The sequence below is a fragment of the Ovis canadensis genome, chromosome 2 (assembly GCF_042477335.2).
Source record: "Ovis canadensis isolate MfBH-ARS-UI-01 breed Bighorn chromosome 2, ARS-UI_OviCan_v2, whole genome shotgun sequence".
Lineage (NCBI taxonomy): Eukaryota > Metazoa > Chordata > Mammalia > Artiodactyla > Bovidae > Ovis > Ovis canadensis.
The window spans coordinates 6759903-6783427 of record NC_091246.1 but is presented as its reverse complement, the minus strand read 5'-3'; the positions used below and the strand labels follow the sequence as shown (position 1 = coordinate 6783427).

The following is a 23525-nucleotide window of genomic DNA, read 5'->3' as shown; positions in this document are numbered from 1 at the left end:
AGTAAAAAAAAATAATGGTACTCCCTTGGTGCTTAAGTCAGAAGGGTGGTTATCCATGGGAGGGGATTCACTGGGAGGGGGTGTAAGGAAGCTGATGGTTCTGGTAATGTTTTATGTTTGATCTGGGTGAATTCATGTAAAAATTCATTAAGCTGCATATATAATATGTCTTCTTTATTATATTTATGGTAACTTTTAATACATTTAAAAATAATAATAATACTAATAAGGACCTACTGCATAAGACAGGGACCTTCACTCTGTAATAACCTATATGGGAAAAGAATCTGAAAAAGAGTGGTGTGTGTGTGTGTGTAATTCAGTTTGCTGTACACTTGAAACTAACGCAACATTGTAAATCAACTATACTCCAGTAAAGATTAATAACAGAAAAGAAGATGCGGTACATGCAAGCAATGGGATAAGACTCAGCTGTAAAAAAAGAAGGGAATACATTTTGATGCATCGGTATCAAAATGAATATGACCAGAGATACTCATCCTACGGGAACTCAGTCAGAAAGACGAATATCGTTTGATATCACCTACATACGAAATCTGAAATGCAACACAAATGAGCTTATCTATAAAACACTAACAGACTCACGGATATAGAGAAAGATTGTTAGTTGCCAAGGGGAAGGGGGTCGGGAAAGCAAGGCGTTGGGAGGTGGGGTTAGCAGATGCAAACTCTTACATAGAATGGACAGACAACAAGATCCTACTGTTTGCAGGGAACTATATAAAGCATCCTGTGATAAGCCATAATGGAAACGGATATTAAAAATGCATGTGCCTATGTATTCTAAGTTGCTTCAGTCATGCCTGACTCCTTGTGATGCTATGGACTGTAGCCTGCCAGGCTCCTCTGTCCATGAGGATTCTCCAGGCAAGAATACTGGAGTGGGTTGCCATGCCCTCCTCCAGGGGATCTTACCAACCTAGAGGTCTCTTACCTCTCTTGCACTGACAGGCAGATTCTTTACCACTAGCGCCACCTGGGAAGACCCATAAAAATGTGTGTGTGCATGTGTGTATACACGGTTTTATATATAGATGTATATATGTATGTATGTATCTTTGCTGTACAGCAAAATTTAACACAACATTGTAAATCAACTATACTTTCATTAAAAAAAAAACTCTTTTCCCAAATGGAAGAGTATAGAGAAAAGCAATTCTTCTGTAATGTATAAAAAGGAAAAGTTATAATATACGTGTTATAAATTGTAAAAAAAAAATAATAATAATAATGCCAAATGTTTGGGGAAACACATCACATTCTGCTGGATGTACGGAAACTGGAACCATTTTCTGGAGGGCACTTTAGCAATAGATATCAAGCGCCTTAATCAGTTTCTTGGACCATGCTTTGTGAATGACTACAGCAACTACCATGTCTCATTAATTCAAATTAATTGGGTGAACAGTAAATGGTAGGATATAATATGCTTGTAAAGTGCATTTACAGGGAATGAGATATGAATATAATCCAGGACACTCAAGGAAGTTTCCACAAAGCTCATACAGCCTTCTCTGTCATACTTTTTAATGAGGAAAGACTATTTTTTTTTGGGTGGGGGAGTGGCATATTTAGCTAGGAATAGCAAATTCTGGGAGATAGCGAAGGACAGGGAAGCCCGGCATGCTGTGGCCCACAGCGCTGCAAAGAGTCGGACGTGACTGAGTGACTCAACAACAGCAGGATGCACAAGCTTGATAAGAAACAGTAGGTTCTCTGAAGTGCTCGATCTTTCTGCAAACCCACGTCTGAATTCTTTATTAACAAACCTTATCCTTGCCCATGGAACAAAAGCAGTCTTTCATTGTATTAAATAACCCAGGATTCTAAATGATGAAGACCTCTTTTAAGGTCTTTGGATGCTCTCTCTAGTTTTGGCAACATCATTCTGAGGCTGGGCTCGTTCAAGGGGGGAATGTTCAGGGAAACATCCGACCAGACAGGAGTGCCAGGTGCCTAGCCGGCGTGGGGTGTCTCTAACGCTCAGCTCTTACCGTCTGCAATGAAGTGCTCGGGCACGTGCAGCGTCACCTTCACCGTGAGGGGACAGGACATCTGACTGCCACACACCATGGCCAGAACACAGGAGCTCACAGCAATCAGCGTCAGGGCTGTCTTGTTCACGGGGCTTTTCAGCAAACCTGTAAGAGGCACACACACAAAGATACATAAGTCCCCAAGGTGAGGAAACAGGAGGAGCCTGGGGCTTGGGAATCCTGTTGATTTCCAAATGGGAAGCAGGAAGAAGAAACCACATTTCCCAGTCTCTGCGCTTGCAATGACATCTCGTGGTCCCTTGTAGAGTCTTTTTTTTTTTCTTCTTTTCTTTCAGTTGTATTTTTTTTAAAGTTTTAATTGAATCTATTACTTTTTTTTTTTTTTAATGTTCTATTCTTTTGGCCAAGAGGCATGTGAGATCTCAGCTCCCTGACAAGGGATTGAACCTGTACCACCTTGCATGGGAAGGCAAAACCTTAACCACTGTACTGCCAGGAAGCCCCTTTTTTGGATCTTTAACCCACTGCATAATAGGTTTATTATCCCTTTTGGTATTAATGAAAAGAAACAAATTTCTTCAAAATTGTGGCAATTTTCACTCCTCCTCTCCAAATTAGACTGGTCATTCTTAATATTTAGATGATATTAAATTTTCTACTCTCTTTAGAAGCAATTGAGAAGATGCTGTGTTGTTGAACTCATAAGGCCAAGGGGAAGGAGCATGGGCTTTGGAGTTTGACCATTGTGAGTTCAAACCTGGGGTTCAGTCCTCACTGGCTGTGGTTTCATTTTTGAACCTCAGTTTTCTTGTGCTAATGATGAGGATAATAATAATAGTTCACAAGTACCGGTGATTATCACGTGGCATGGTGTATATATAATGTCTCTCATCTAGAACGGTTTTACATACTGTTTGAGGCTGATCAGTTCAAGTTAATTTCCCTAGCATTTACTGATGACCTACTATGTGAGACACACACAGAGCAGAATAAGAATAGTTCTTGCTCTTCAAGAGCTTACAGGCTAGGGGCAAAGGCAGGCTTGTACATGCACGCTAAGTCGCTTCAGTTGTGTCCGACTCTTTGTGACCCTATGGACTGTAGCCCACCAGGCTCCTCTGTCCATGGGATTCTCCAGGCAAGAATATTGGAGTGGGTGGCCTCCTCCAGGGAGGAGGGGATCGTCCCAACACAGGGACTGAACCTGTACCTCTTACGTCTCCTGCATTGGCAGGCGGGTTCTTTACCACTGACCACCTGGGAAGCACAAAGGCAAGCTTATCCACAGCTAATTAGAATCCAAGGCAAGTTGTGCTAAGAGCTACTAGAGAGGGCATAGGATAGCAGTGGGGGATGGGGGGAAATTTGCTTGAGAAAACTAAATACAGCTTCACGGACGCAGTAGAATGAGTAGATAGATGATTGGATCTGCATGGCAAGGAGAGCCAGCAAAGAAATTCTGTGGACTACGTCGGCAGCCACACTGGATCTCATTTAGGCTCTACTCTTCACATTTAATTTCAAGGCTTTGATTACCACTTCTAAAGCAATGTTTCCCAAATTTCTATTATCCTCTGGACTCTTATCTGGAGCAAACCTTTATGCCCAAACCTCCCAGACCTCTCTCTCTGAAGATCCCACAGGCATGACAAAATGACATGTTCAACATTGGACACATTCCCTTCTCCTAAAAGCCTCCTCCTTTTCCTGGTCTCCCCAGAGTATTGAAAGCACCATCATTTAAACTGGCCGGAAGCCTCGATGTCGTCTTTCAGTCTTCCGTCGTCCTCCTCCACAGCATTTAAAGAGCATGCAGTCCTCTGTATTCTATGCCCTTAGCATCTCTTCTATTGTTTGCTGGTGAGATGAGGGAGGTATGGGCACATTTTCGCTCCCCACTCCCTGGTGGAACCCCTTGAGCTGTTATACAGCATCTGGCCATAGGATGCGGTCCATGCGGATTAGCCAGGCAGGTATCTGGGGCTCACGGTGGGCCCCTCCACTCATGCCTTCTGTTACTCTCTCCTACCCAGCTAGCCAGGTGCTGGCAGGGCTGAAGCACTACAGTGATGCCACAGTGAGCACTCTCCATCATGTTCCCACTAGCATGGGAGCTATTCATAGAAGTTAAGTCCACTTGTTTTCTTGTCTCCCATCCCTTACTGAGATTAATGATAAATGTGAATTCCTCTCCCTCTAGAGAGATTTGTCTGCATTTGCTGGGTTTCTTAAAATATCTTATTCAAACACCAGAATCTAGTAACTTGATGGTAAACTCCTTGAGGGCAGGCACTGTCTTCTGCTCATTACTGTGTCCTGATGCTGAGTGCAATGTCTGGAATATGGTAAATAGATTAAAAACAGGTTTAGTCATTCAGTCGTGTCTGACTCTTGTGACCCCCACGGACTGTAGCCTGCCATGCTCCTCTGTCCATGGGATTCTCCAAGGCAAGAATACTGGAACGGTTGCTATTTCCTTCTCCAGGGGATCTTCTTGACCCAGCGATCGAACCTGGGTCTCCTGCATCACAGGCAGACTCTTAACCAAGAGTGGCTCTTTATGAGCCACCAGGGAAGCCCGTAAGGTAGCGTCTCAGTAAATGCATCATAACGTCCAGAAGTGATGGTAACAATATCAGCAACCAGGCCCTGGCAGTGACCTATCAAAAAGCACAGCAAGCATACACAATCGACACTTAGATGGATGGACCTAATGGATACCCTGACAGCCCACTCTGGGATTCCTGTATGAGTATCTGTTTTTATTAATAACCAGTGAGCTCCTTGAGGGAAGGGATCCCACCTTCACCATCTTTATGTCTCTCCTGCCAAGTTCACTGCCTAGAACCTAGAAGTTACTTCATTTAAAATAATGGCTTTATCTTTATTGCCAGTCTTAGAATAAGGCATGGGGTTTCCCTGGTAGGTCAGCTGGTGAAGAATCTGCCTGCAATGCAAGAGACCCTGCTTCAATTCCTGGGTCTGGAAGGTCCCCTGGAGAAGGGATAGACTACCCACTCTCATGTTCTTGGGCTATCCTTGTGGCTCAGATGGTAAAGAATCTGCTTGCAGTGCAGGAGACCTGGGTTCAATCCCTGGGTTGGGAAGATCCCCTAGAGGAGGGCATGGTAACCCACTCCAGCATTCTCGCCTGGAGAATCCCCATGGACAGAGGAGCCTGGTGGGCTACAGTTCATGGGGTCACAAAGAGTCAGGCACAACTGAGCGACTGAGCACAGAGCAAGGCAGAGCCTATGGCAGGGACAATTCATTATCTGTGGCTGCTACAGTTAGTGAATACCAGTTAAACAGAGGAGTGGTTAAGATAAAACGATGGTTCTGGTGTCAGGAGATAGAAAATCTCTAAACTTAAAAAAAGACCACATCAAAAACACACTTTTTCCTTCTCATCTGGGACCACAAGAAGCTGTTTCAAACTTTGGTGTTATCAACTGCTTCATAACTAAACAGAAGACTCAAGTTAACATCAATGTTTTTTCTACCAGAAAGGATATGAACTAGGGCTTGGTGCCTTGTGTAGGCGTTTTCTTAAAAAGGCAACATATTACAACTAGCCTGGATATTTAACAAGACTCTCCCCATCCTGCCCCCAGATATGAGTTAGAAGCAGCACTGAGCTTCCACTCCAGGCTCCATAGCGGCTGTTCTGAGAGAAAGAGCACATGAAGATGAGGCTGACATAAATAAACTTTTGGGACGATGAACCAGGTCCAGAGCGTAAGCTATAAAAAGTGCCTAGAGGCACCTGGCACTGGGATGTGGACACCCTGGAAGGAAAACGGTGCCCTGTGGGTGGTCCAGCGGGCATCTCTCAGACTGGTTGTTGCAGCAATAGGAAATGGTTGTAATCAATACATTCTGTCCACTAATTAGCCAGTTATGGATATACCACCCAGGCTCCATGGGGCTGCTTTCTGGTTGGGGGAAGAGAGTTGAGGAGCAGGAGAGGACTTGCTTGGACTAGCTCCCTGGGCCCATGCTGGGCCCTCCATTTAAATCTTCAGAGTAATCCAGGGTCCCTAAGAGTCAACAGGGGACTTCCCTGGTGGTCCGGCGGGTAAGAATCTGACTGCCAGTGCAGGGGACATGGGTTCAATCCCTGGCCTGGGAAGCTTCCACATGCTGTGGGGCAACTGAGCCCATGTACTACAACAACTGCACGTGCCCGAGAGCCTGCGCGCAGCAACTGCTGAGCCCATGTGCCCAGAGGCTGTGCTCTGCACAGAAGAAGCCACCGCAGTGAGAAGTTCCTACTCGCTGCAACTAGAGAGAGCCGGCGCACAGCAGTGAGGACCCAGCACAGCCAAAATGAAAAAGCAATATTGTTTTAAAAAACAGTCAAGGGGTGAGGAGTAGGAGTAAAGTGATATTAGCTCGTTGGTCCTTAGTTTTCTTATCTGGAGAATAGGAATAAAATGACCTTTCCTTCAAGAGTGTTGTAAGACATGAGACAGCAAATGTCAGATGACCAGCACAGTTTCTGGCATAAGACAGACCCTTGGTAAAATGGTCATTTCCAAGCCAGACATTGGTGTTTATCTCATAACTGATAGCAGAAATCAGGACTGACTTACCTCTTTGTCCAACCTATTATCAGAACATCCTAGGAACGGAATGGTTCTTTATAGAAACTGAAGCCACACAGAGTGGAGTGCACACGGAGAGTTTTAAGAAGCAAAAGGAGTGGGAGACAGAATGCAGATGAACGGCATCCTGGGGGAGCCATTTACTCAGAGAAAGCCTGAAACTGCACAGTTGTCTCTGAAGTCCGGGAAGAAGGGAGCACGCACATCAAGTCTGCACTCAGGCCAGATGCCCATGGAGCAGCCACCAGGGCTTGGGGGGTTTCCATGGCAACGGCCCTGGCAGAAACTTCACAATGGGAAGCAAACAGAGGTGACTTCTTTAAGAGTTCTTGGCCTAGGGAACTGAGGATCAGCACTTAGCTCTGAATCGGGACTACAGACAGTGGCAAGGTAGAAACTCTCTCTCCCATAATACACAACTCCTCCTCACCCAGGCTCTGCACTGCAGTGCAAGAGGCAAAGGCCTGGAGGGAAGAGAACCTCCATCTGTTAGCTGGTCTCTGCTATCCAGGAGCTATGCCTAACACTCCCATCCATCCATCCACCCATCCATCTTCCCAACAAGTGTTTATTGAATACCAACTCTTCCCTCACACTGTTCTAGTCAAGGGGGGAAAAACAGTAAAGAAAACAGCCAAGGTCCTTGAAGCTAACATTCTAGAGGAGAATTACCTCGCTCAGTGCTTAGAGCAAACTGCTACGACTATCTGTGTTTTGCACAGGAACAGTGGGGCTGAGGAATAAGAGCCAAAGGTCATGTCAACTGCATGCGGCAGAGTCAGGATTAGAACTGGTTCTTTTTTTTGCCATTTATGTTTTAAAATTAATTTCATTGCGTATAGCTTATTTACAATGTTGTGTTAGTTTCCACTGTATGGTAAAGTGAATTAATCACACATTACAAATATCCACTCTTTTTGAGGTTCTTTCCCCATACAGGTCATTACAGAGTACCTTTTCTTTTCTTTTTTTTAACTGAAGCATAGTTGATTGATTCACAGTATTGTGCCCATGTACAGCAAAGTGACTCAGTTATACACACACATACCTTACTTTTATATTCATTTCCATTACAGTTTATCACAGAGTATCGAATATATCCTGTGCTACATGGGAGCACCTTGCTGTCTATCCCCTCAAATGTAATAGCTTGCATCTACCAACACTGACCTTCCAGTCAAACCCTCTCCCTCCCCACACCCCCCCGGCCCCCCAGCTCGGCAACCACAGGTCTGTCCTATGTGTCCATGAGTCTCTTTCCGTGTTTTAGATAGGTTCATTTGTGCCAAGTTTTGGATCCCACATGTAAGCGGTGTCATATGGTACCCATCTTTCTCTGACTTACTTCTCTTAGTATGATTATCTCTAGTTGCATCCGTGTGGCTGCTAGAGCCAGTTCCTTCCACCCTCTCCTCCATAACCCCGCTACCTCCCACTTCACCACAGAATACGGGTGCCCGGACAGCATCATGCCTTGTGGAAAGAGGATGGTCTTAAGAGCCAGACATGCCTAGCCCGGCTTAGCCACAAAAATCTCAGTGTGTCACCTCCCCTTTTTCCTAACCCTAAGAAGACACAAGGTCTCCATCTGAATAAAGAAAAAAATGAGAACAATGGTCTTCTTTCAGAACTGATTTGAAGATAAAATAAGATGATGCTTGTAACTAGCTAAAAAAAAAAAAAAACAAAAAAAAACCTCAATAAATGAGAGCTCCAGATCCGAATGTGAGCATCCTTGGAAGGCGAGGGTCACGGTTAGCCCTGGTTACATCCCAGTTTGTAGTTTCCTCCTCACCACTTGCCAGGGAGAAAACTGCATTGTGGGAACAGAATTTCCCCAGCGTGTATTGAGACTGGAGAAACTTAGTAATCGAATTTCCCTTTCATTCTCCCTTCCTCTTACCCCTCAACTCCTCTCATGGCAGCAGAGAATGGCATAAAACGCATTACTTGAGAAATTCAACCGGAAATAACGGCATTGTAGATCCACATGCTGCCTATAGTTAGGGGTTTGATTGATTCTCAGTTTGGAAATGCCAGGTTGAGAGAGGAAAATCAAATTTACGTTAAACTTGGACTGAATGAATCACGTTTTACAATGAAGAAAATATATCTAACCCCATCAGGCCACTGTGTGTGGAAAACCTAAGGCTGCTATACTGTCACTGATTCCTGCCACCTGGTACCCCGGGGGATTAGAGGCTGGATCCGAAACTGAGAAGTCATTTCTTTCTTTAAGTGGCGCATGGAACTGTGGTGAGGGACAGGGGTTCCAGGAACCCAGCCATTAAGGTGAAGGAGCCCCCAGAGTAGAAATGCCAAAGAGGTTTGGTTTAAGATTCTGGATATAGAGATTTAAATCCAAAGTCTTCCCTTTTAGTAGCTTCTAACTTTTGGCTAGTTACCAACATGGTCAGAACCTTGGTCCTCTAATTTATTAAACGACAATGGTAGTCCCCAACTGGTAGACAAGCTGTGTGGGTTAAATGAGAGACTGTGATTATAACACTGAACACACATACTCAGGGATCGACATACACTGTCCATGTCATTCCTTTCATCTCAATTCCTTAAAACCCCACCGCCCAACACTCGGCATCTACATGGGTATCAAGAGGTCGTGTGATGCTCTGGCTCAAGTTGGAATCCTGGCTTTTACATCTACCTGCTGGTCCCCATGGGCAAGTCACCTTCCTTCTCTAAGCCTCAAAGTCCTCATCTGGGAATTGATTCGTTCAATAAGAAGTTATTTAATGTGCACCTACTATGTGCCTGCCAATGCAGGAGATGCAAGAGTCACAGGTTCCAACCCTGAAGTTGCGAAGATCCTTTGGAGGAGGACATGGGAACCCACTCCAGTATTCTTGCCTGGAAAATTCCATAGGCCAAGGAGACTGGCAGGCTACAGTCCATGCGGCCACAAAGAGTCGGACATGACTGAGCAGCTGAACACACATATATGTGTGTTCACATGCACGTGTTAGGCATCACTTGTTATTCTCGTCTATGAGTCCAGTGTCTATAAGCACATCTGGACATATTAGGCGCTCAATAAAGATCTACTGGATGAGTGAATGCATGCTTAAACATTGTGCCCCTTTCTACCAAGAGGTGTCAGCATTAGAATATTGCTATTGCTACTTTTCTAGTCATATGCATTCATTTACTTTCTCAGGCAAAGATCAGTCCCTGCCCAGACAGAAATCATAAAAAAAAAAAAAAAAAAAAAAGCCTGTGAGCTGCCGCCAAGCCTCCTGCATATCAGGGTGACCACCGCAGATGGAGGGGGTGCCCCAGTGACCTCACTGACAACCTCATGGTCTTCCTGGCACACCGGAGCTCCTGGGCCTCTGTGCTTCCCTGTGTATTTCTGGAAACTAAAATGGGGACATGTCTGCCAAGTGCAAGTGTCACCCTGGAGGCAGGAGGAAAGACTATCTGAAACTGGGGCTTTCTCAGATCTCTGGGGATGGCGGCCTCCTTTCCTTAACCCGCCTCGGGTCTGGATTCTGCACACAACGCTACAGTGCGATGTGTCAGCATGGGCATCCGCATCCCTGTCTTGCCCACCAGGGCCCAGGTCTCTGCTCAGCCTGCCCCCTTTCTATTTCGGCCGTGAACTCGCGTCCTGAGTTCTCTGGCGCTCTGAACCTGGCACTCTCAAATCCAAAGAACATCCATTTGTACTTTCCCCAGTCTCCTCTCTTCCCTAGGATTTTCCTTTGGAAGATCGGTGCAAGGGTTCATCCAGCTTCTGCATACTTCCAGAGACAGCAAACTCACCCCCTAGGAGGCAGCAGTTCTGTATTCAGATGCTTGTTCTAAACAGTCCTAGAATCTCACTCTGTGAGCCCACTTCTGCCGTCCAAGCCAAAGAGGACACACTGAGACTTCCTCCTGCAGGCAGCTACGTGGTTAGAGGCCAAGATGCGGCTGCCTCGAGTCTTCCTCTGCCACCCAGATATCGCTAGCCTTACTTTATCTCTCTAAAGTCCTACTTTGAGTCTCTTTATTACACTTTGCATAGATTTGCTTTTTATACAATGACTTTACTAGCAAAGAATGTCATCATCCTCATTACCCAACATTCAGAAAAAAATCAGCTTTGTGCCAGACAATATAATTAGCCATTTTCACCTAATATCTCACATTCACAGAAATCTCATGAGAGGTCTACTATTCCCTTTTCCCCACTTTACAAATGGAAAAACTGACGCCACCACTTGCTAAAGGCCACCCAGCTCAAAGGTAGCAGGGCTGAAATTTTTAAAATCCTAACTTGAGAGCCCAAGTTCTCAACCATTAGCTTCCATGACTTCTCTGTCAGCATGGCAGATGTGATGTGAGCAGAAACGAATCAACCCTGTTAATTCCCTGACGGACCTCAGCTTGCCCTTGAGCCTATGGGGACTATGGGTGGATTCTTAGTGGCTTCGTTGTCCCACCTGATACTGACCATAGGTCTTCCAGGGGACCTTGGCATCAGCGGAGGGAAGCTTATCAGAAGGGCAAGTGGTGGGAGGGGCAAGCTAGATGGCTGTTTCCCTTCCTCTCTGAGCCTGAGAAAATAGTTCAGTTGAGCTATGTGGAGCTGACCGTTATCCACGAGGTCGCTGGGGAGCCCTTGGGGCTGGCTGCGCTCTGGTGGGGAGGAGTGGATGTGTAGTGCAGGCCTGGACCACCTTGTTGGTGGGAAAGGGACAGACAGCAGACACAGAATGGGTCCAAGACCTGGCTCCTTGATTTCACTGTGGCAGCTGCAGACAGCTGTTCCCGAAACCAGGAAGGCAACTTCAAGGCGGTGAGAGTGGGGTGGGGGCAGCGGGGCAGTGAGAGTGGGGTGGTGAGTGGGGTGGGGCAGTGGGGTGGTGAGTGGGGTGGGGTAGTGGGGTGGTGAGTGGGGTGGGGGCAGTGGGGTGGTGAGTGGGGTGGTGAGTGGGGTGGTGAGTGGGGTGGTGAGCGGGGTGGGGAGTGGGGTGGTGAGTGGGGTGGGGGCAGTGGGGTGGGGGCAGTGGGGTGGTGAGCGGGGTGGTGAGCGGGGTGGGGAGTGGGGTGGTGAGCGGGGTGGTGAGCGGGGTGGGGAGTGGGGTGGGGATTGGGGTGGTTAGTGGGGTGGTGAGTGGGGTGGGGAGTGGGGTGGTGAGCGGGGTGGTGAGCGGGGTGGGGAGTGGGGTGGGGGCACTGGGGTGGGGGCAGTGGGGTGGTGAGTGGGGTGGGGAGTGGGGTGGTGAGTGGGGTGGTGAGTGGGGTGGGGAGTGGGGTGGTGAGTGGGGTGGGGAATTGGGTGGGGAGTGGGGTGGTGAGTGGGGTGGGGAGTGGGGAGTGGGGTCGTGAATGGGGTGTGAGTGGGGTGGTGAGTGGGGTGGGGGCAGTGGGGTGGGGAGTGGGGTGGCGAGTGGGGTGGGGGCAGCGGGGCAGTGAGAGTGGGGTGGGGATTGGGGTGGGGAGTCGGGTGGGGAGTGGGGTGGGGAGTGGGGTGGGGGTTGTGGGGTGGGGAGCGGGGTGGGGAGCGGGGTGGGGAGCGGGGTGGGGAGCGGGGTGGGGAGCGGGGTGGGGAGTCGGGTGGGGATGAACATGTCGCCGCCTGTGCCACACTCCTCTCAATTCTTGTTAGTTTACAAGTTACTCACAAACATGTCATTCACGTTTTATAAAAATGCAGTGCAGTAATGTTGCTATTATCTTGAGAACACAAATGAGGAAGCAGAGACTCAACTGTGAACTCATGTATTCCAGGGGAACTCATGTATTCCAGGGGAATAACCTGACCCAGAGTCTAGTGCTCTTTCGTAACTATTGACCCAGGTCTCACTGATGAGAGGGGAAGGTAGGATTAGAACATCCAGAACCACTGGCCACCCAGTGTACCTAAATGCCCATAGAGCTGGTGCAATATTGCCTACAAAACAAAATGTATCTTGAAAAGAAAAAAAAATTGATTTTCAAAAAATTCTAGGACATGCTACATTCTACAATCCCCTCTTAAATTGCTAGGGTATATATCTGGCATTAAAATGTTTAAAAAGATCTACATTAAATTCTCTTTAGAAGAATTTAACCCAATGTTTCCCCAAAGTGTTGCTATATTGCAGAATCAATGTTCTGTGGAACAAAGTAGGGAACTAATGAGCTAGTTTAGAAGTTAATACAAAGGTCACTGTTAGGAATATCAGCAGTTCCCAATAATTAACTGTTGCTCCTATGCCTATTCAGTTCAGTTCAGTCACTCAGTCATGTCTGATTCTTTGCGACCCCATGAACTGCAGCGCGCCAGGCCTCCCTGTCCATCACCAACTCCTGGAGTTTACCCAAACTCATGTCCATCGAGTCGGTGATACTATCCAGTCATCTCATCCTCTGTCATCCCCTTCTCCTCCTGCCCTCAATTTTTCCCAGATCATGGTCTTTTCAAATGAGTCAACTCTTCACATCAGGTGACCAAAGTACTGGAGTTTCAGCTTTAACATCAGTCCTTCAGGTGAACACGCAGGAATGCTCTCCTTTAGGATGAATTGGTTGGATCTCCTTGCAGTCCAAGGGACTCTCAAGAATCTTCTCCAACACCACAGTTCAAAAGCATCAATTCTTTGGCACTCAGCTTTCTTCACAGTCCAACTCTCACATCCATACATGACCACTGGAAAAACCATAGTCATAATCTGCTTTTTAATATGCTGTCTAGGCAGAGACATTACTTTGCCAACAAAGGTCTGTCTAGGGAAGGGTTCACTCTCCTCATTCACTTTCATCAAGAGGCTCTTTAATTCTTCACTTTCTACCATAAAGGTGGTGTCATCTGCTTAGCTGAGGTTATTGATATTTCTCCTGGCAGTCTTGATTCCAGCTTGTGCTTCTTCCAGTCCAGCGTTTCTCATGATGTACTCTGCATAGAAGTTAAATAAGCAGGGTGACAATATACAGCCTTGACATACTCCTTTTCCTATTTGGAACCAGTCTGTTGTTCCATGTCCAGTTCTAACTGTTGCTTCCTGACCTGCATATAGGTTTCTCAAGAGGCAGGTCAGGTGGTCTGGTATTCCCATCTCTTTCAGAATTTTCCACAGTTTATTGTGACCCACAAAGTCAAAGGCTTTGGCATAGTCAGTAAAGCAGAAGTAGATGTTTTTCTGAAACTCTTTTGCTTTCTCAGTGATCCAGTGGATGTTGGCAATTTGATATCTTGTTCCTCTGCCTTTTCTAAATCCAGCTTGATCATCTAGAAGTTCACGGTTCACATATTGCTGAAATCTGGCTTGGAGAATTTTGAGCATCACTTTACTAGCGTGTGAGATGAGTGCAATTGTGTGGTACTTTGAGCATTCTTTGCTTGGCACTGGGTTAAAATTTTTACTTACATTTGCCTGCTTAAACTTTTCAACAGGCTTGCAAAGCAGAAATTACAATCGCTATCTGAAAATGGAAAAGATAAGACTTAACCACTGGGAAGAAATGGAGGACACTTTCATAGTCAGTCTCGTCTGAATACAGGGTCTGTAGTCGCCGGGCTCCCAAGTGTTGACAGAAAATGTAGTTTTATAATAACATGAAGAGGTACTTGTGCCCCCATGTTCACAGCAGCATTATTTACAAAGGAGACATGGAAACTGCCTATCCGCTCAGCCACAGATAACAATTTGCAAGATACACACACACAGAGAAGAATTTTATTTAGCCATAAAAAAACAAGGAAATCCTGCCATTTGACAACATGGAGGGTCTCTGAGGACATAATGCTAAGTGAAATAAGTCAGATGGAGAAAACTAAATACCATATGATCTAATTTATCTATGGAATCTAGAGAAAAAAAAAAACCAACATGAAAAAAAGAGACCAGATTTTTGGTTACCACGGATAGTGGGTGGAAAGAGAGGGAACTGGAAGGCTGGTGAACAAAAGATACAAACTTCCGGTTGTGAGATGTACAAGTACTAGGGATGTTTGTACAACATGATGAGATGCAGCTAACCCTGATGTACAGTATACAGAAAACTATTAAGAGGGTAAATCCTAAAAGTGCTTATCACAAGGAAAACACATGTTTTTCTCATCTTTTGTGTTTCTTTTTATTGTATCTATTTGATATGATGGATGCTAAGTAAACTTATTACAGTAATCTTTTTACAAAATATGTAAGTCAAACCACTTTGCTGCACACTTTAAATTTATACCGAGATGTATGTCAATTATATGTCAATAAAGCCAGAATTTTTTTTTTTTTAAGGAAAATGGACTTTAAGAGTCACAGGAAAATATATTCAAGGAAGGAAAAGAGGCAGGTAAGAGAGGCCATTGTAGAAGGTTAAATACTATTCATCTGGAATTTAACACGCTGATGGAATGCATTAGGGAAAGGAAAAAGATTCTGTACTCCGTAGGTGAAATTGCAGTGTGTGAATGAGAAATCGTGGAGATGATTCAAAAGAACTAAAGTCCTAGAAACACTCAGAAATAAATGGGAAAGGAGGAGGGACAAAAGGTCACATTTGAGTCTTGGATTCACAGGTGATCATCAGCAGGTTTTGACTTACAAAAGAAAAAAAAATATTCAGATGCTGGTGCTTGATCCCGGAGGTCACCCTCTCAGACTGCAGGCTGCTGAGCTGCATCTCCACCCTCAGCCCACACCACCCAGGCAAAGGGGCACGGCAAGAGCAATGGAGACCACGCGGTGGGTACAAAGGGATGGAGCACAAAGCAGCCGCACGTTTCCATGGCTACCAGGGAAGACCAGGGCCAACCATCGCCCTTCTTCATAAAAGACACATTTCTAGCTGCTTTTCCTCGGAGTGTGCCAAAAACGTCACTCTTCCGTTCTCTTAGAAGATACCCCTGGACTGGTTGAAGGTTTGTGAAAGCAGGAGGACAGAAATGCTGTTTTCTATGCATTTCATATTTACTAGGTCTGCTCTGGTGGTTTTCCTGCCAGAAATTCCTTTATTTCACATGTTTACTGTCAACTCTAGGCAACGGGGATGTTATTTGACACGGGAGGAAATGGAAACTCAGAGAGTTTAATCGACTTGCCCAAAGGCTCAGAACTTGCAAGGGGGCAGAGATGGAATAGGAACCAAGACCTATTGACCTCCAAACTCAATATCTCCTCCAGTGCACCACACTTCCTCTAAAGGAAGAGAGCTTTCTCAAACCTCTGTGCGTCTCCACTCTTCACCTCTTTCTCCTGACTCTCAGATTGTACCTGAGAAATGGTGGAGAATAAGGCTCAGCCTGATGTTCTAAAAACTCTGCCACAGTTACATTTGCCCATCCCTTCCATCGACTCGGGCTGCACGCATTGCCCACAATGATCTATTGTCCTGCCTACTTTTCTTAACATGCACAAAGGGAGATCAATTTCTCAAGACCAGAGAACTCCCATCTCCTGGAAGTCTGCCCTAACCATTGCAACTCACAGGAAACCCAAACTCCTCTTAATTCTTAAACCATATGTATTATCTGTTCTAAATTTGACTCACAGAAGCTCAGGATCAAAGGGGTTTCAAAGGGCTTTGACCCTAACATCTAACAATGTAACATCTACAGGCAGTTTCCTACAATGTTTCTCATCATGGCCATCTACCTTGAGCTTGAACATCACCTGGAAGCTCGTTAGCTCAAAAGAAACCCACTTAATTGCTGCTACTGATGATAATCTGTTTCTTTTAAAGCATTCACTATGTATAATATGTTGTGCAAAGTATTTTAGATATTACTTGATTCAATCAATCATAAAATTTTGTGATCTCTTCATTTTGCAAACAAGAGAAATGAGTTTAGCTCAAGGCTAGAAGGCTACTGAGCCCCAAAGCCAGCATTCCAAATCCGGATCTAGATTCTGAAGCCCTTAATAGAGCAGCATGTAGTCTTCCCTTACTGTTAAACTTCAGGGTAAGGGCCATGTCACAGCAAATTGAAAATCTACTCATAGAAAACTATAACTTGAAAAGATGTTCACTAAACACATCCCTATGTTTAGTCCAGTTCAGTTCACTCACTCAGTCGTGTCCGACTCTTTGCAACCCCGTGAATCACAGCACGCCAGGCCTCCCTGTCCATCACCAACTCTCGAAGTTCACTTAAACTCACCTCCATCGAGTCAGTGATGCCATCCAGCCATCTCAGCCTCTGTCGTCCCCTTCTCCTCCTGCCCCCAGTCCCTCCCAGCATCAGGGTCTTTCCCAATGAGTCAACTCTTCGCATGAGGTGGCCAAAATACTGGAGTTTCAGCTTTAGCATCATTCCTTCCAAAGAAATCCCAGGGCTGATCTCCTTCAGAATGGACTGGTTGGATCTCCTTGCAGTCCAAGGGACTCTTAAGAGTCTTCTCCAACACTACAGTTCAAAAGCATCAATTCTTTGGTGCTCAGCTTTCATCACAGTCCTACTCTCACATCCATACATGACCACAGGAAAAACCACAGCCTTGACTAGACGGTCCTTTGTTGGCAAAGTAATATCTCTGCTTTTCAGTATGCTATCTAGGTTGGTCATAACTTTTCTTCCAAGGAGTAAGTGTCTTTTAATTTCATGGCTGCAGTCACCATCTGCAGTGATTTGGGAGTCCCCCAAAATAAAGTCTGACACTGTTTCCACTGTTTCCGCATCCATTTCCCATGATGTGATGGGACCAGATGCCATGATCTTTGTTTTCTGAATGTTGAGCTTTAAGCCAACTTTTTCACTCTCCACTTTCATCAATAGGCTTCTTAGTTCCTCTTCACTTTCTGCCATAAGGGTGGTGTCATCTGCATATCTAAGGTTATTGATATTTCTCCCAGCAATCTTGATTCCAGCTTGTGCTTCTTCAAGCCCAGTGTTTCTCATGATGTACTCTGCACAGAAGTTAAATAAGCAAGGTGACAATTTACAGCCTTGATGTACTCCTTTTCCTATGTAGAATCAGTCTGTTGTTCCATGTCCACTTCTAATTGTTGCTTCCTGACCTGCATACAGGTTTCTCAAGAGGCAGGTCAGGTGGTCTGGTATTCCCATCTCTTTCAGAATTTTCCACAGTTTACTGTGATCCACACACTCAAAGGCTTTGGTGTCGTCAATAAAGCAGAAACAGATGTTCTTCTGGAACTCTCTTGCTTTTTCCATGATCCAGCGGATGTTGGCAATTTGATCTCTGGTTCCTCTGCCTTTTCTAAAACCAGCTTGAACATCTGGAAGTTCACGGTGCATGTATTGCTGAAGCCTGGCTTGGAGGATTTTGAGCATTACTTTACTAGCGTGTGAGAGTGAAACTGTGTGGCAGTTTGAGCATTCTTTGGCATTGCCTTTCTTTGGGATTGGAATGAAAACTGACCTTTTCCAGTCTTCTGGCCACTGCTGAGTTTTCCAAATTTGCTGGCATATTGAGTGTGGTACTTTCACAGCATCATCTTTCAGGATTTGAAATAGCTCAACTGGAATTCCATCACCTCCACTAGCTTTGTTCATAATGATGCTTTCTAAGGCCCACTTGACTTTACATTCCAGGATGTCTGGTTCTAGGTGAGTGATCACACCATCGTGATTACACCATGAACAGTATGAAAAGGCAAAAATGATAGGATACTGAAAAAGGAACTCCCCAGGTCAGTAGGTGCCCAATATGCTACTGGAGATCAGTGGAGAAATAACTTCAGAAAGAATGAAGGGATGGAGCCAAAGTAAAAACAATACCCAGCTGTGGATGTGACTGGTGATAGAAGCAAGGTCTGATGCTATAAAGAGCAATATTGCACAGGAACCTGGAATGTCAGGTCCATGAATCAAGACAAATTGGAAGTGGTCAGACAGGAGATGGCAAGAGTGAATGTCGACATTCTAGGAATCAGCTAACTAAAATACACTGGAATGGGTGAATTTAACTCAGATGACCCTTATATCTACTGCTGTGGGCAGGAATCTCTTAGAAGAAATGGAGTAGCCATCATGGTCCACAAAAGAGTCCGAAATGCAGTACTTGGATGCAATCTCAAAGACGACAGAATGATCTCTGTTCATTTCCAAGGCAAATCACTCAATATCACAGTAATCCAAGTCTATGCCCCAACCAGTAACACTGAAGAAGCTAAAGCTGAATGGTTCTATGAAGACCTATAAGACCTTTTAGAACTAACACCCAAAAAAGATGTCCTTTTCATTATAGGGGACTGGAATGCAAAAGTAAGAAGTCAAGAAACACCTGGAGTAACAGGAAAATTTGGCCTTGGAATACGGAATGAAGCAGAGCAGAGACTAAGAGAGTTTTGCCAAGAAAACGCACTGGTCATAGCAAACACCCTCTTCCAACAACACAAGAGAAGACTCTATACATGGACATCACCAGATGGTCAACACCAAAATCAGATTGATTATATTATTTTCAGCCAAAGATGGAGAAGCTCTACAGTCAACAAAAACAAGACCAGGAGCTGACTGTGGCTCAGATCATGAACTCCTTATTGCCAAATTCAGACTCAAATTGAAGATAGTAGGGAAAACCACTCAACCATTCAGGTATGACCTAAATCAAATCCCTTATGATCATACAGTGGGAGTGAGAAATAGATTTAAGGGACTAGATCTGACAGATAGAGTGCCTGTTGAACTATGGAATGAGGTTCATGACATTGTACAGGAGACAGGGATCAAGCCCATCCCCATGGAAAAGAAATGCAAAAAAGCAAAATGGCTGTCTGGGAAGGGCTTACAAATAGCTGTGAAAAGAAGAGAAGCGTAAAGCAAAGGAGAAAAGGAAAGATAGAAGCATCTGAATGCAGATTTCCAAAGAATAGCAAGGAGAGATAAGAAAGCCTTCCTCAGCCATCAATGCAAAGAAATAGAGGAAAACAACAGAATGGCAAAGACTAGAGATCTCTTTAAGAAAATTAGAGATACCAAGGGAACATTTCATGCAAAGATGGGCTCGATAAAGGACAGAAATGGTATGGACCTAATAGAAGCAGAAGATATTAAGAAGAGGTGGCAGGAATACACAGAAGAACTGTACAAAAAAGATCTTCACGACCCAGATAATCACAATGGTGTGATCACTCCCTGTGTTCACAGAAATACTATTTACATTATCCAAGACACGGAAGCAACGTAGACAGATGGAAAGATAAAGGAGATCTGGTGTGTACACACACAATGGAATACTAGCCATAAAAGAATGAAACCATGTGGCAACATGGATGGACCTAGAGAAGCGAAGGAAGCAAAGCAAGTCAGGCAGGGAAAGACAAACACCGCATAATATTACTTTTATGCAGAATCTAAAATATGGCGCAAATGAACTTCTTCATAAAACAGAAACGGACTCAAAGACACAGAGAAGAGACTTGTGGTTTCCAAGGGGGAGGGAGGTGGTAGAGGAATGGATTGGGAATTTGCGGTTAACGTGAAAACTATCATATATGGAATGAATTAACAACAAGGCCCTACTGTTTAGCACAGGGGACAATATTCTATACCCTGTGATAAACCATAAAACAAAAGAATATGAAAAACAACATGTATACACACACACACACATATATAAACTGTATCGCCTTGCTGTACAGCAGAAACTAACACAACTTTGTAAATCAGCTATGTGTGTGTGGATGCTAAGTCACTTCAGCCATGTCAGACTCTTTGTGACCCTACGGACTATAGCCTGCCAGGTTCCTCTGTCCATGGGATTCTCTAGGCAGGAATACTGGAGTGGATTGTATGCCCTCCTCCAGGGGATCTTTTTGACCCAGGGACCGAACCCTCGTCCCTGGCAGGCATGTTCTTTACCACTAGCACTACCTGAGGAGCCCACAGTCAACTATACTTCAAGAAAATACATTTTTATAAATCTGCTCCTAGAGTGATCACCAGCTGAACTTGGCCCTTTCCTCCACAGTTCCACAAATCAGTCTCCACCTCTCCTCTCCAAAGCAACACTCTGGTTCTGAAGTTGGAAAATGGATTCCCCATCCTTCTGTTCCAAACACATATTCTGTCATTGACTTTCACCGGTAGAAGAAAATCACAGAGCCAAGAAACAGGGCTGGAGGAATAGCTTTAGCTGAGTTAGTCTAATCCAGCATGCTAAAGGTTACTAGGACGACAACAGCCTTGCCCAAGGTCACATTGCCCACAGCCAGACCTAGGTCCCACCTCTGCCAGCTCCCATGACAATGTTTCTCATTTCCCCACTTGGGATAGTTGCTGACTTTTTCTACCTTCACCCGTATTTCAGATGCTGGTGCTTTCTTCCTATAGTAAAGATGATACATCTTATGGGACTCTGTTCCTGTGGCACTGTTCATAGCTGCTCACATATGACTGTATGTTAGCTGGGTTCAACTCATGTAAGTTGGTCAATGTCAACACACAATCAAAATGAACCACATCCAAATACTCCCACAAAACAACCTCGACAAACTGGTGCAAAATGTAAAGTACAGTAGATTAAAGAATGGGGACTTTGGAGGTAGAGAAACTTGCTTTCATTTTATCCCTCGGTGACCTTCAGGAAGTCTCATTATCCTAATCCATAAAATATGAATGACACCTACTCATTGAAAATACACATGGAAAATACACATGGAAAATACACATGGAAAATGCACATGGAAAATGCACATGGAAAATGCACATGGAAAATGCACATGGAAAATACACATGGAAAATGCACATGGAAAATACACATGGCACAGCAGCTGCTCCGTGCACAGCAGTGTTCTTCATCATCATCACCATCATCATCATTACATATGAGACCAATGAATATAGAAACTGACCTTTGAACCCAGATAACTGTGGAAATTCAGGATGGGTCAGAAGTGGGAGAAAGACCATGTGGCCGGAAGAGTCATGCCTTTCCTCTAGAGGAAGGGTCACACACACAGAGGAGTAATACCCACTATGCGCTAAGCCTCTGCTGTGCCCTTTGTATCCAATATTCAGCTTTACAGTGACCCTTGAATCCCTATCTTATGAAGCTGGGAAGTGGAGCTTGGGGAGGAGAAAAGGTTTGCTCAAGGTCACGGGTCTACTAAGCTGCTGAGCTGGTATCATAACTCAGGTCTCTGTGATGTTCTCAGCAGGACACAGACAGGTGGCCCATGGTCCAACAGTGCTGGACTGGAGACTACGTCAGGAGAGGCCAGCAGATGAAAGATCTGAGATAGTTAGCCTTAAGGCAAGGAAAACTCAGGCAGAGGAACCTCTTGGTGAGGATATCATAGAAGATACACAAATGTAAGAAAAGGGAAAGAGATGAGATATTCTGCATAAGCAACCATTGTGAACCAAGGCTCAGTACTTGACCTGCACTGTTTCACTGAGTCCTAATAACAACCTTCTAAATTAAGTTCCATGATCTCCACTGTATAAATGAGGAAAATGATGCTCAGGGGGATCAGAGCTGTCCAGGCTGCACAATCAATCAGAGACAGAGCTAGGATTCAACCAACGTCTGCTTGACCCCAGAAACATCACTATTCTTTATACCGGGGCTTCTTTGCCATCAGGCTCTCCTACAAATGTAAGAAACCAGAAGAAGCTTCGGCCTGAAGAAGCAGATTCTCAAACCAAGGGTCTTGCTCCCCACCTCAAGCCTCAGTCTTACAGAGGAAGGAACTAGGGTCCCATGAGGGACAGAGGATCCTGCCCTTTCCTGGATGGAAGAGTTGGGCTGCTAGGCACCTGGGAACCTGACTGGAATAAACACACTTGTCTGAAATTCTTTACATAGAGGGGCAGTTCCGGGTTTGATCCCTGGGTCAGGAAGATCCCCTGGAGAAGGCAATGGCAACCAACTCTGGTACTCTTGCCTAGAAAATCCCATGGACAGAGGAGCCTGGTAGGCTGCAGTCCATGGGGTCGCAAAGAGTTGGACATGACTGAGCAACTTCACTTTCTTCTTTCTTTTTCCTCCTTGGTTTTCCAACCCATCGCCTCCTCTTTAGACCACTAACATTTCAGCAAAACCACGCTGAACTGTCTTTAAGCAGCCATCTGGAGATAAACAGCTTTGCCTTAAGACCTTTGAGGAGACAATATAAAAGAGGGTAAAAGAAGAAAAAAGGAGGGAGGGGAGAAAATATTCCTGTGAAGCATTTCTGCCCAGAAACATTTCCATACAGAGGCATCACAGTATTTTGGGCTGACATCCTGGACCCAAACCTCTTGAACCTGCTGGGTGAAATATGCCACCTCCAACAGAACCAAAGTGGTCTCAGCCCAGGGATCAGACTGGACCCTGTCTTTTGTGACAAGGACGGGCCTGCAGAGAGCTCTGTTCTAGGCGGCTAGGGACAAAGCGGGATACTGCTCTGCCACCGTCAGAAAACCTCTCCCGTCTCTGAACTCTGTCTCCCTGCCTATAACAGGAGATATCCACTCATTCAAGGGATATTTATTGAGAGTCCACTCTCCACTGAGCTCTGTGAGCAGGGGATCCAGAGCTCAGAGTCATTAGGGGTCTCAATACCCACCGGGACAGCAGGCCCCTAAACAGAGACACTAATGTAAGAGGATCACCATGGTGCTGGAGGTCCGGCAGGTTTGGAGAACCGTTCCTGAGAGTTGAGGCTTGCAACATGGAAGTCAGCCAGGTAGAAAAACAGGGCATGTGGGCCAGGAGAATGGGAACAGCAAGGGTGAACAGGGCAACGCACATAAACTGGGGTAGCAGGAGCTACAGGTACTTGTAAACTGCAGGCAGAAGAAGCCAGACAGGAAGTCATGGTTCATGGCCTCAGAGAGTGGGCTTTATCCAAGGAAATGTCAGTCCTTCCAGGCCAGCCCCTCTGGCCCTGTGCAAACCTGAACCATCTCCTCAGTCATTCACTTTGTTCACAAAGATGGGCTAGGTCCCTACTAAGTGCCAGACACGGTGCTGGGCGTGCAGCATCATCTCCAGTGACTTCATAATCTCAAGGGGTGGGATCCAAA

General features: G+C 45.3%; 1 protein-coding gene across 4 annotated transcripts in view; it reads right to left on the bottom strand.

Moving 5' to 3' along the window:
• Positions 1-23525, bottom strand: part of ASTN2 (astrotactin 2) — a 1128670-nt gene that overhangs the window by 620028 nt on the left and 485117 nt on the right. For all 4 annotated transcript variants that reach the window (XM_069573835.1, XM_069573834.1, XM_069573832.1 and 1 more), the window contains one exon: positions 2016-2162. In XM_069573835.1, the coding sequence (XP_069429936.1) occupies positions 2016-2162 (147 nt within the window). The remainder of the gene's footprint in view (positions 1-2015; positions 2163-23525) is intronic.